The 13,582-nt window shown below is 37.4% G+C and overlaps 1 protein-coding gene across 1 annotated transcript in view; it reads left to right on the top strand.

Annotated features, from left to right (window-relative positions):
* Positions 1–13,180, top strand: part of LOC127948315 (FERM and PDZ domain-containing protein 1-like) — a 34,056-nt gene extending 20,876 nt beyond the window's left edge. The window contains exons 8-17 of the mRNA XM_052544734.1: positions 106–201; positions 446–571; positions 1,177–1,296; positions 3,094–3,230; positions 3,876–3,999; positions 4,325–4,417; positions 5,463–5,645; positions 5,967–6,111; positions 6,265–7,347; positions 8,707–13,180. Of these exons, the coding sequence (XP_052400694.1) occupies positions 106–201; positions 446–571; positions 1,177–1,296; positions 3,094–3,230; positions 3,876–3,999; positions 4,325–4,417; positions 5,463–5,645; positions 5,967–6,111; positions 6,265–7,347; positions 8,707–11,372 (4,773 nt within the window). The 3' untranslated portion in view covers positions 11,373–13,180. The remainder of the gene's footprint in view (positions 1–105; positions 202–445; positions 572–1,176; positions 1,297–3,093; positions 3,231–3,875; positions 4,000–4,324; positions 4,418–5,462; positions 5,646–5,966; positions 6,112–6,264; positions 7,348–8,706) is intronic.
* Positions 13,181–13,582: the final 402 nt, after the last annotated feature.

Raw genomic sequence — 13,582 nt, 5'->3', positions numbered from 1 at the left:
ATTACCGTTTTCTAAACTATAGCTAATAAACGGTGATAATGTGAGAAATGTTGAAGGTGTCTGAGTAAATATTGGTTTGACTGTATATTGACCTCTGACCTCCAGGGTAACTCTCTGCTGTTCCTGCCCAATGTTCTGAAAGTCTATCTGGAAAATGGCCAAACAAAGGCGTTCAAGTTTGAATCTAAAACCACTGTTAAGGTACCGTAGATATATTTACTAAAGTCTGATGTGTTTATTTTTCAGTCAGCATTAATTATATCACATATTTTGTCATCCATTTATATTGTAATCCAAATAATAAAATAAGCAAAAAGTACTTGATCATGGTAATTATTTAGTGTCATTACCATTTTATACCATGACTGTACCATGGTACCATAACATTATGGTCTTATGTGTTGCGCATTAATTTCCTCTATATAATTTCACATGTTATCACCAGGACATAGTAATGACTCTGAAGGAGAAACTCTCAATCACCCGTATCGAACACTTCTCTCTGGTGCTGGAACAACAGTACAGTATCAGCAAACTGTATCTACTGCATGAAGAAGAGATTATTCAAAAGGTACACACACAAACATAGTAAAGGTACACACGAAAATGCACACAAGTAATTCATTATTAATACTTATCTTGTTCCAAACATGTGGGACTTCCTCTGTTCTATGGAACAATAACAACAAAAAACAAAGAATATCCTGGCCACTAACCACCACTTTTAATTATAAATGTAATAAGTATGTGGGCTGTCAAGAACTAAATTGATGAAAATAGTCCAAAAATCTTTTAGTGAGTGTGAATTTTAACCAGAAATCCTTCTTTCTAATTTTATGGTGCTGTTTTGACATTTAATTTCCTCACTGACTTTTCTTACACAGAAAATAGTATATTCTTTAGGCGACATTTTATTTTTAAGGACCAATTTTCACTATTAACTAGCTTGCATATTATTAGCATATTGGCTGTTTATTACTACTTATAAAGCATGTCGATGCCTTATACTGTATGATCATATTTATATCCCTTAATCCTACCCCTTACCTAAACTTAACTACTTTACTAACTATTAATAAGCAGCAAATTAATAGTTAACAGAGGTAAAAGTCATATTTAATAGTTAGTTAATAGGGAGTATCATATATCTAATAATACTATGTATGCGTGTGACAGGTGGTTGCAAAGAAGGAGACTCAGGACTACAGGTGTCTGTTCCGTGTCTGCTTTCTACCTCGAGACTTTAAGAGCATGCTCAAAGAAGATCCTGTGGCCTTTGAGTATCTATACTTACAGGTGCGTGTTTGTATTTGGTTGTATATGAAGAACAGTTAATTTGCGAAAAATGTAGGACATCTCAGGACATCCACGATGTTGATAAGTCTGTTTCTTCATCAGAACAGATTCTGTGAAATTTAGAGTAAAAGAGTTCAAACAGCTGATCATAATAATCCACACAACTCCAACAAATAGTCCATCAATGAACGTCTTGTGCAGGTAAAATCTGAATGTTGTTAAAAAAGAATCCTTCATTTAGATGTTTTTAAAATCAAACCATTGCTTTTGTCAAGTCCTCTGTCAATAGTACTGCTTTGTGCTTTGAAAAAGTCATCTAGTCTGAATCAGGTAAGAAATATGTACCTTTTACAAGTGAAAAAAATATTTTATATAATATATATATACACAATGGTTTGATAATAACATAATATAATGGATTTGCTCATTGCAAAGATATATTTTTTATCACAAAACGGTAATTGTTGGACTGAAGTTGTGTTACTTTTTTACCCAACTCTCATTGGGAGAGCAAGTGATGTAATGCTACATTTTCAGTAAATTGTCATTTTTGGGACAACAGTTCCTGTAAAATAAAAAAAAAATAGAAATTTTTCTGTTTGCATACTCCTCAGCTGTGAGCTAATTGTAACAAAGCCTGAATTTGAAAATCATAAAGCAAATATTGTTTTTAGGTTTAATCGGTAATCATATTGCTAGGGCTGCCCCTCTCGTAGTCACTAAACATTTGACAACGAGAAGCTTATAGTCGACTAAAATTGTATTAATTGGTTAGTAGCAAAAAACATGGTTTGTGTCCGTGAGAATCGGTAACGTCTTGTCCTTGAAGTCATTACAGTATATCAGGCATGAAATCCAAAGGATCACTTTTTCATTGACCTCAAATATGGATTATCATTTGAAAGTAAAACATGTAGGTAGTAGCAATTTATCAACATTGACTAAATGTGGAGAATTAGGTACATATCGAAATTTTTGTGTGGAATGTGGTAGTTATCAGTGTGCCTACTGCATGACGTTGCGGCACCAAGCAATCACTGACTTTTTTTTTTTTTTGTTAACAGTGGAAACAATATATGCCATAGTTTTTGCTCATACAGATAAGAGTAATACATCATTTGAAACTGTAAATGGTCTGTTTTTTGTGTACACTCACAATATCAACAAAATGTGCTTTTGTAAAATAAAGCAAAAAATTTACCAAAACTTAGCGTTTAGACTGCTTGCCTCACAGATGTGATAAATACATCTAGAAGCTTAAAATGTCTACCTTTAAATGAAACAATTCAAATCTAAAACAGAAACTCTGTGATTATGTAATCCGTAAGAAAGGTGCATTTCTCTTTAAAGGTGCAAAGTCAGTTTCATCAAAAGCCAACCTCATTTTTGCAGTCAACACTACTCATAAACAGTAATTTATTGATAAATCATTAAAATATCTTGCTATTTTTTTCCAGACACATTCATAGTCATCACTCTTGCCTTGCTTTCCGGCAAGCTTTATGTGGATGCTTGAATGCATTTTATTTATATTTAAGTAATTAAAATAATATAAATGTGTGATTAGCCGACTGATGGCTTAAATTAACAACTATTAGTCAACTACAAAAGTCTCTAATCTCTGCTCCAATAATTACTTTTATTATAAAACAGTAGAAGTCTGTGGTATGTCCCTATTTAGACACATCTGAATAAGTGTGTGTGTGTTTGCGTGTGTGTGTGTGTGTGTGTGTGTGTGCGTGTGTGTGTGTGTGTGTTTGTGTTTGCGTGTGTGTATGTGTGTGTGTGTTTGTATAGAGTGTGAATGATGTATTGCAGGAAAGGTTTGCAGTGGAGATGAAATGTAATACAGCTCTCAGACTAGCTGCTCTACATGTACAGGAAAAACTAGCCGGCAGTGGACAATCTCTTAAAACACCACTGAAGGCCATCATGTGAGTACACACACACTAACACTTTGTCATACATATCCATAAGAAAGCTTGCTGCTACATTAGTTGTTCCCCTTAGTTAATACACTACTATTCAAAAATCAGAGGTCAGTAAGACTTTTTTCAAATAAATGAATACTTATTATTCATATATACTTATTAATTAATACTTACTTAAGTATATATGTGTCCTGGGACCACTAAACCAGTCATCAGTCACAAGTGTAATTTTTTTTAATTAAATAAGCTTTCCATTGATGCATTTTTTGTTAGGAGAGGAAAATATTTAGCCAAGATACAACTATTTGAAAATCTGGAATCTGATGGTGCAGAAAGCATCTAAATAACGGAAAAATTTGCTTTAAAGTTGTCCAAATGAAGTCCATAGCAATGCATATTACTAATTTCCAAGTAGGAAATTGACAAAATATCTTCATGGAACATGATCTTTTCTTAATATCCTAATGATTTTGGGCATAAAAGTAAAATGGATCATTTTGACCCATACAAGTATTTTTGGCTATTGCTACAAATATACCCATGTAACTTAAGACTGGTTTTGTGGTCCAGGGTCACATATTAATATTTGATGAAAATGTATGTGTGTGTAATACTATTCTACACTGTCTGTACTATTTCTGTCTGAAGGAAGGAGTGGGGTATTGAAAGCTTTGTATCCCACACCTTACTGCGAAACATGAGAGAAAAGGACTTGAAAAAAGCGATCAGTTACCACATGAAAAAGATTTTGTCACAGGAGCCCAAACAAAAGGTTTGTGCATGTGTACATGTGTGTCTTTTCCCCAGAGCATTGTGTGGAAGAATTTAAATCATTTACATTATATACAGTAAACTCTAAAATTAAAAATGTATAAAAAAGTTCCAATATGTACCAGTAATGATTTTAAACTGTATGTTGATACATGCCATGTTACCGAATGCTACTAAATTTGGGAACAGTACCTTGGGTTTTTACTTTAAAAGAATATCATGTTTTGTGTGAAAGGTTTTAGATTGATTCTCTTGGTTTTCTTTGTTAGTGAATTACAGTATGATGTGCATTCACAATATTTTCAATATGTGGGATGTTTTCAAAGGTGATCTCAGTGGATCAAGCTAGACTGAACTTCTTGAATGAGATGTCTGAAGTCAAGTCCTATGGAGGAAAGGCTTTAAGTGCCACTATGATGGTGAGAATTGCATTCTGAGTCTTAATAGCCACTTTCAGAAATGAAATCCATTGAACTGCAGTAAACATTTTGTCTGTAAATGTACCCTACCTGCATTTACACATGTAATGGCTTTACATCTTTCATCCAGATCACACACTCACAAAATGGCATTAAAAATGTCAGAAAAGACAAACCTAACTTGAACAAAATACATACATGCATACATACATAACTCACTGACAACAAATTATTTGAATGGGATACTTTGTATTTTTTTCTGACTGTACATGTGAGAAAATATTTAAAGCCCAGCATTAAAAAAATGTGACCGTGGACCACAAAAGTCTTATGTCACTGGGGTACAGTATATTTTAGCAATACCCCAAAAAATCATTGTATTGGTCAAAATTATAAATGTTTCTTTCATGCCAAAAATTATTAGAATATTGAGTAAAGATCATGTTCCATGAAGACGTTCCATGAAGACATTTTGTAAATTTCTTAGCATAAATATATAAAAATTTTATTTTTGATCAGTAATATGCATTAACAACTTCATTTGGACAATTTTAAGGGCGATTTTCTCAGTATTTAGATATTTTTACACCCTCAAATTCCAGATTTTCAAATAGTTGTATCTCGGCTAAATATTGTCCGATCCTAACCAACCATACATCAATGGAAAGCTTATTTATTCTGAAATAAATATATATAAATATACATTTCTAAAAATGTACACTTAAGACTGGTTTTGTGGTCTAAGGTCACAAATATGTATGTTTGCAAGGCATAACAATGCAAGTTAAGGATCAGTAAATGTGAGACTTTTCATTGTATTGAGCCATTTGCTTTCCATAGAAATGTGTCATACCTTTCTGTTTTATGTACTTCAGACAGACTGCATGTCTAGGTAAAGCAAGGAACTGAAGATGTACTGTACTGAAAATCCTTTTGGTTTATCCCCACCCATCCATTTTTCCCTGCTGTCCATTACTCCACATATCACAGTCTTTGCGTATCACCCTTCTTTCACTCTCTGTCTCACGCTCTCTCTATTTACTAGCTGCAGGACAGAGAGTCAACGGTGAGTTTGTTGGTGGGAGCTCAGTATGGGGTGAGTCAGGTGATCAACCACAAGCTGAGCATCATGACCACACTAACTGAATTCAGCTGCATTACCAAAGTGGAACTATTACCTGAGTCTGACAGAGTTAGTCTGGTCAAGATCTACCTGCAGGATATAAAGGTATATAATATACAATACACGCTTGTACTTTCATCTACATATATGTAATCCTGGACCACAAAAGTTTATGAATTTGGGGTTTTCCTTAGTTGTCAGTTATAATCATACAATTAAAAGAAATAAACATTTGAAATATATCAGTCTGTGTGTAATGAATGGATACAATATACAATTTTGACTTTTTGAATGGAATTAATGAAATAAATAAACTTTTTGATGATATTAGACTGTTTTTTTGCTCCAGGGTCACATATGTACACTCAGTATAATACTTTTATTGTTCTCTATGCTCTGTCTTTATTTTGACACTTTCCCTGTCAGCCAATTACCTTGCTTATGGAGTCAGTGGCAGCTAAAGATTTATCGTGTCTAGTTGCTGGATACTGCAAACTGCTTGTGGACCCCCAGGTCTGTGTGTTCCCCTGGTCAACTAATACAAAGAGCCACCGCATATCAGCAGAGGAGGGTATGCAACCCATTTGTCTGTTTAGCTTAATTCTTTGGTCTAGCAAAGTTATACTATATACTATACACCATATACTTTATATCTAAGGATTTGTGGAAAAATGTGACAATTTTCACAGTGTGATTTTATCTGTGCTTCTGCCGTTGTGTATAGGTTATGTGTCACACTGTGGCAGTGACTCTGACGACTCAGACACAGATGTGGATGCTCTTCTTGCTCATTTTGCTAGCACTGCCAAAAGCAACAACACAGCGGTTAAACCCAGGGATAAGCTACCAGGAGAAACCGAAAAAGCGCAAAGTTACATGGAAAAAGATGAAGAGGTAGAGAAGGAAGGAAGCAAAGAAGAGGAGGTGGTTGAGAAGAAGGAAACGGAGGAGGACAAAGAAACCATCCATGAATCTATATATGGTTATTATGGAAAAACAGTAGAAAGAGACATGGAGAGAGTGGGCACAGAAAGGAAGGAAGACAAAGAGCAAGAGAAAAAGCCTCAACAACCTCAGTGTGTCATCATTGTCGATGACCCATCATCTGAATCATCTGATTTATACCAAACTGAGTCACATTTCATGACCAGCATGTCCAGTGACTCTATAGATGCCCTAGAGGATGACGACCTCATGACCTACTTTTCTACCAGACGCCCATGCCATTTACCACTGAAAGACTCTTACTGCTGTGAAGATCGCTATTCACCATCACCATCACCACAGCAACTACACAGCAAAGATTCTCATTCCCAAAGTGACATGTGCTCTGCTGATTCCCATTGTGAGCCTGATATTGACCAATTCTTTTGCTTTCCTGCACTCTCAAATATTGCTGAATGTCTACCTAGTCCCCCTGCAGCCAGTGAAGAGGAGGATTATGAGGAATTGGGAACAGAGAATGAAAAACATCAAAAGGGGTCACCTGCAAAATGTCCTGGGAGCAGCCTACCTCCTTCTGGAGACTATGTGTTCACATTTGAACAAGGAGACACCAGACATTATTACAATATCTGCTCCAATGTTACCCCTGACAGCGCCCGGAGCCTTCCACGACCTCTCTCTCCTCCAGGTCCTGTGGAAACACAACCAGATCAGGAAAGAGTGGAAGTGAATCAGACAGAAACAGTGCCAATCTTTCAACCCCCACCAGGGTTTGGAGATAGCAGTTCAGAGGATGAGTTCTTTGATGCGCAGGAAAGATTCATGTCTCCTGAAGAGCCCTCCTCAACTGCCATGACAAGAGGTATGACATTGGGGAGATTCACCATGAAATTAAGAGTTTGGTTCCAAAACGCAATAAATCCATTTTGATTAATTTGAGTAAAAATGTGTTTTCTTTACCTAGAATGTGTCAAGATGACAACCATTATTTTCTGTTTCAATCTTTCACATATCATCTTTAGGTTATAATAACATAAAAATTTCAAATCCAGGTTTTGATTTTTTTTATATTTATTATATAAAAAAAAAATCTAAATGCAATAAATCCATGACACTTTGTTTTCTCAAAATGCAATAATCAATTAAATCATTATGAAAGTTATTTTTCATATTGAAACAGATGAAAATACACAACATAGTAAGTTGATCCACTTATGACAGGCTCTGAACTTGGTCAATACTAATCTTACACAAAAGCACTGGACTAAAAATACATTCATCAGTCATCACTTCCAAATTTAATTCAACGGGTCATCTTGTTAATGCTATAAATTAATTACAGCAATAAAAGTACATTTCATCATGAACAAGAACACGAACAACATCACATTAGACCACAGAAATCCCAAAATGACATTTCCCTTACATTCAACTTCCAGAAGTGCATTCATCTTTGCCATGTTACATTCTTTCAGTTGACTAGTGCTATGTGCTGTATCAACAAAAACATAAATGACATTAATAAAAACACTAACACTGACAAGCTACGCAATATCGCGTTCATAATCAAATGCGATTCATCTAATGAACACGATATAACGTAGCTTGTCAGTGATCTATGGCAATGTGTATTAAATGCATCGGAATAATTTCCATCTGAAAGCACGTGATGGAGATTTACTGGTACTATTGATCACAGAATCGGCTTTACTGACGAGATGCACATGGCAATCACATACGATTTATCGTGCAGCCCTTTTTTGTTGATCACAAAGTACAAAACATATGAGGAAGACTAGAATGTGTTCAAAGTGTCTAGATTGTGTGGAATGGTGCACTGTGATTGGTTGTTACTGTTTACAGTGTATGGAATGGTGCGCTGTAACTGGTTGAGAGGATATATTGCATTCTGCAAAAAAAGGGAGACTGGCCGTTGCCGCAGTTTGGAAAAAAAGGGAGAAAAGATGACTTAATAACTGCGTGAAATTAAACATTTATTTCTCAATACCAACCAGATACAATACTGATTTTGGCAGAAACTCCATTTTTTTATTGTGTTTTGGAACAAAACTCTTCAAATGTTCTCAAAATGTTTCTATGACATGTTGTAAAAGTTACAGAAGTAGGTGAAATTTTGTTCTCTGTTCCCATCACAAAAAATTTTGTGTAGATTTGCTAAGAAATACTTACCATATGTATTTGCTGATATTTCTCTTCATAGAAAATTCTGCAGAATCAAGCACCATATTACAGACACTAAACCTGAGGGGGATTGGCATCTTTGCAAGTGAACAAGAGGCAGTGGATCTAGAGAGGAAAGAAAAGGAAGAAGGAAAAATGGTTACTCAAGTTGAATCATCATATTTCAACAAAAGATCCAAAAAGCGTCGCTCATTCATGGAAACAAATTACACATCCCTGGTATCATTCCCAGAACAGGATAATTTAGGTAACAGCTATGGAAATAGCATCCCAAAATATGGATCTATGTCATTGAACCAAGGTGCTGGCCGAATGGCATGTTTTGATGGTGGATGCTCAGATCAAGGTCCATGTCCTACAGTCTTATCCCTAACTGATTCTGAAGGAGAGCCAGCGCCACTGGAATCCAAACCCATCAGCCCATCCAAAGTCAATGGATCAGGACTACATAATCCTACTGATACACACTCAAACAAAGCATATCAACGGAAACAGCAACTTATAGAGATGGAACCAGATTCCATGGAGTTCAAATCAGTCACTGAACTAATGTCTACTATATCACCAACTATAGTAGCAGTACGCTCCCAAATAGACTTACAGGATGAAGAAAACCCCAGTAACCATAGAGATGATCCAGAGGAAGGTGCAGTGGAAGGTCTAGTTGAGAGACTGTTTGGAGGTCACTTGTTCTTTGATATGTCTAGAGGACAGTGTGATAGCAGTGTTTTATTTGATGAAAGAGATGATCAGGTAAATAAACAAATGGAAGATTTTTTCCAAGGCACTTCAGTGACTCAAAAGAGCAGCTCTCTACCAAGACTAGGCCAGATATCCCCATCAAGTTTACCCTACTTGCATGTCCCAAGCATATCTTACACCACAAGCCCTGATATAGCCAGAGATGACAATACTGTGCATCTACAATTTGGGATGGGAAAGCACTCAGTGGAGCCAATAGAGAGAACCAGAAGTCAAAGTATGTCTGCATCTTTTGGTAACGGCACACCGCATTGCCCATCAAGGCACTTATTTTTCCAGCGAGTCAAAGGGCCAGAATCTGATGAAACTGAAGATACTTGTGACCCTTCACACCAATCTTCTAGTGTACCATCTTATGAACCAGCCCAAAGATTCCTTCAGACACCCTGTTCATCCGGCATCCTTGGGCGACTCTCTGCCTCAACATTGCGGGGAAAGATCCAGAACCTTCCCCTCTACTTATCACGTTCCCAGGAAATGTTAAATCCCAATTCTAACGGCAGTGGCAGTGATGAGCCTGTTAGAAGACTTTCAGAAACACAGCTACAAACAAATGAAGTTGAAGTAGCAGAAGAAGCAACTGAGGATGTAACGTTGAATGAAGGTTCTCCTGAGGTAACAGAGGTAAAAGTGGTTACCATAGTATCTGAAGAGGTCACTGAGGTTATTGAGGAGTTAAGAGAGGTCAGCCACTCTAGTGCTAAAGCATGTGGGCAGCAGAAAACCAAAACTGACCCTAAAGAGTTTTCTGTAAAAGCCATATCCCCCTTGTGCTCCAAAGCAGGCAACTCTCTCCAAGTCAGCCCATCATCTGTAGTGGTTACTACACAGAACCTAAACAGACCCTGGGGGGTGGTAACGTCTAGTGGGTTACAAGGATGTAGCCACCCTCCTTCAAGCACAACTGCCCATAACTTCACTTCTAGTTGTGGGGTTTTTGCAAACTGCAAGTCCCAACCTACCATAACCCAACCGCAATCCTTGCCTAGCCCAAATCTACATGAGAAACCAGACCTTAGCTGCAGCTCGGTACTGGCTATGGGGTGTGACACTGTAATGGAGGGTGCTCAAACACCTTTAGAGGCCTGCCATACAGTATACACCAACTGTTTCACTGGAGTTCTTGACAGCGCCAGTTTCGATGATGAACTCACCGTGTATGAGTTTTCTCGCAGAACGAGCCAGGGTGAAACAGGGGATGCTGTTCTGATATCTGTCCCTCCTTCCTCGCTCTCTGCATCCCCTGCATCTTTCTCTCCATCTTCTCCATTGCCCTTGTTCCCTCATCTAATACTGCCTGCTTCTTCATCTACAGAGCTCAGTCCCCTTCTGTCTCCATTGGATGCCCCTGACTGCTTCCTTTCAGACCTTCATGAAGATACTATCACTTCACTGTTAACTCGTCGATATCCCCTTCCACCAACAGGATTCCTTTCTTTGCAAAGGGATGTGGATACCCTCTTAAGTGTTCTTGCTGGTGCTATGAAGAACCAAGATGGGATCCATGAGCACCCCAGGGATAACTGTGTGGCTCACTTTTCAGAGAACAAAAGGCGATTACATGCAGAGGCTCGGGGGCTTTTAGCAGGATGCCAACACGTGGTCAGGGTTGGGCAGACGCCAGAGGAAACACTTAAGTCATTGTCTGAAAGCTTCCGCTCACTGGTTCAGCTGACAAGTGTGTGCTTATGTTTCTCTAGCTGCCAGCGATGCAGGGAGCGCCATGCCCAAGCACTTACAGGACTAGCAAGTGTTGCAAAAACTTATCAGGACTTTGCTCGGGCAGCAGAGCTAGTGGGAAGTGCTACAGAAAGAAAAACTTGTCATGATCTCAGTATTAAACTCCTGGCTCACCAATGCACTGCACTAACAACTTCAGTCTTCTGCCTCACCCAGCTCTTTCGCACTCTCACTGCCCTTTGACCTTTGAAGAGTTACACTGAGTAGTTTTTTTTTCCCTCCCAACCGCAAGAAACTAGTCAAATTAACTCAAATGTTTTTCAAATAGAACTGTTGAGATCTATAACAATAACACTGATGCAGTGTCCAAAGGTAGTGGCATACTCACACACATACAGACACTGAAACATAAAACCTGCCATTTAAATGTTTTGAATGGATTAACCTACGATGACAAGTGAACTGTGAACAGAATTCCTAAACAGGGTACTAAACAGCTTGTTTTACAGTATTTGCTTATTGGGTTTAAGTATTTAGTATTGAATGTAAATCTAAACCATAACTGACTTTGTACTATGTTTGTCCGTAACTTATTCTGCTTCATGAGGAAAACATAGACAGGGATATTGCGTAATGTATTTTTCAACATTCTCTGCTCTCATTCGTTCCCTCTTGCTTGCTTTCTCACTACTGTTCTCACCAATTTTATGCACGTACAGTATATTCTCTTCTCTCTGCTATACCTAGTGTCTATTAGAGAATGTTATAAAAGTTTCTGCAGTAATCACCTGAGTTAATAATGTTTACTAAATACAAGCAATAGTTTACTTGGGTTGCCAGTAATGTTACTATGTGTTCCTTTAGAAGAATAAACCAAAGCCTACAGATGAATGATTTTGCTGTGAATGTAGATTCATTCACAATACTTTATATTAAATTTTGCACATGCTTTACAGTTATAACTTCAAGAAGGGAGATTTATTTGGATCATTAGATTATTTTATGGAAAAACAGAATCATTTTTTTTTTTTATTCCTCACTGATAAGTTTTTCCTTTTCAGTCATTCCTCCCTCCCCAGTTCTCCCAAAACAGCACTCACATAATCTTAGGCCCTGTCCACACGAACACAATTATTTTTAAAACTGTAGCTTTGTTTACGTGTTTTGTCCACGTGTTCGTCCACACACAAACGGAGCACCACTTCACTGAAATGGAAAATTTTTGAAAACACCTGCAGGGTGAAGATTTTCAAAAACTCCCGTTGCACTGTTATTGTGTAGACACCCAAACCAGCCTTTTTGGCTTGCGACGTCGGAGCCAGCGCTGTTATCTCCGCCTACTGGGAACTTTTTCAGGCTTTTGATTGGCCAACATTGCTTTACGGTTTCGATTATATTGCCACATGTTGGCTTGGAATGCTCTTGACAGTGCATCATAGCATGCATTTTCCGTTTTTCTTATGGACAGAGATTTTTTTAAATGGAAGAAGGAAAAACTCAGTTTGTAAAAATACCTGTGTACGTGTGTACATGGCCTTACAATGATCAAATTATTCTAGAAAATGTTTGAAAACTGACAGAAGTGGAAAATTACAAATTTGAGTGTGACAGAATATTAAATGGATAAATTAAATGCAAAGTACTTTACCCACCAGTACATCTGTCTGAATACCAAAAAGCTGCCATGCACTCTCTTCCTATAAAGCAGGGGTGCCCAATCCATGTTCCTGGAGATCTACCTTCCTGCAGAGTTTGCCTCCAACCCTGATCCAAGGAACTGGACCTACACTTGATAATTCCAGACAGGCATGTTTGGTCAGGGTTGGAACTGAACTCTGGAGGAAGGTAGATCCCCAGGAACAGGGTTGGACACACCTGCTATAAGGCATGCTATAAGCCATAGACATACTGTATACCTTGGAAATAGTGGGCTGCATGTAAAAAAAAGAATGCATGATTGAAAGAATGACCAGCGAGAGAATGAATGGTTATAGTAATGAAAAATGGCTTTGTAATGCAGTATTCACCCCATTAAAGTGACATCTAAATGACTGGAGAATGTATGTTTTATTAATAAGACTTCACTTATCTTCCATGAGTACCAATACATTTTAACAGCCTTTGCATCAACTCTGCCTACCAGTCAATATTTGTTTAATGTTGCACTGACTATTATGGGACAGAGGATTTATCACTGACACCTAAATAAGTGGGTTTTGCTCAGGCAGATGAACACAAGGTTGAAGGGGTGGGGTTTAAAAGGACCAAATGACTGAATAAAGTCCTGCATGCAATGCCTGAGAGAAGTCTGTCATTTTCACCGGACGGTCCAATTATGACATTTTATTTAAACATTACTGGTTCAATAAAAAGGGAAAGAAAAAGAAAGAAAGAAAAGAAACATAGTCACAGATTACTTGTTCACAGATTATAACAAAATTAATTTAGAAAAT

This window comes from Carassius gibelio, chromosome B1 (genome assembly GCF_023724105.1).
Source record: "Carassius gibelio isolate Cgi1373 ecotype wild population from Czech Republic chromosome B1, carGib1.2-hapl.c, whole genome shotgun sequence".
NCBI lineage: Eukaryota > Metazoa > Chordata > Actinopteri > Cypriniformes > Cyprinidae > Carassius > Carassius gibelio.
The sequence above is the reverse complement of the archived record's forward strand: the minus strand, read 5'-3'. Positions and strand labels throughout refer to the sequence as shown.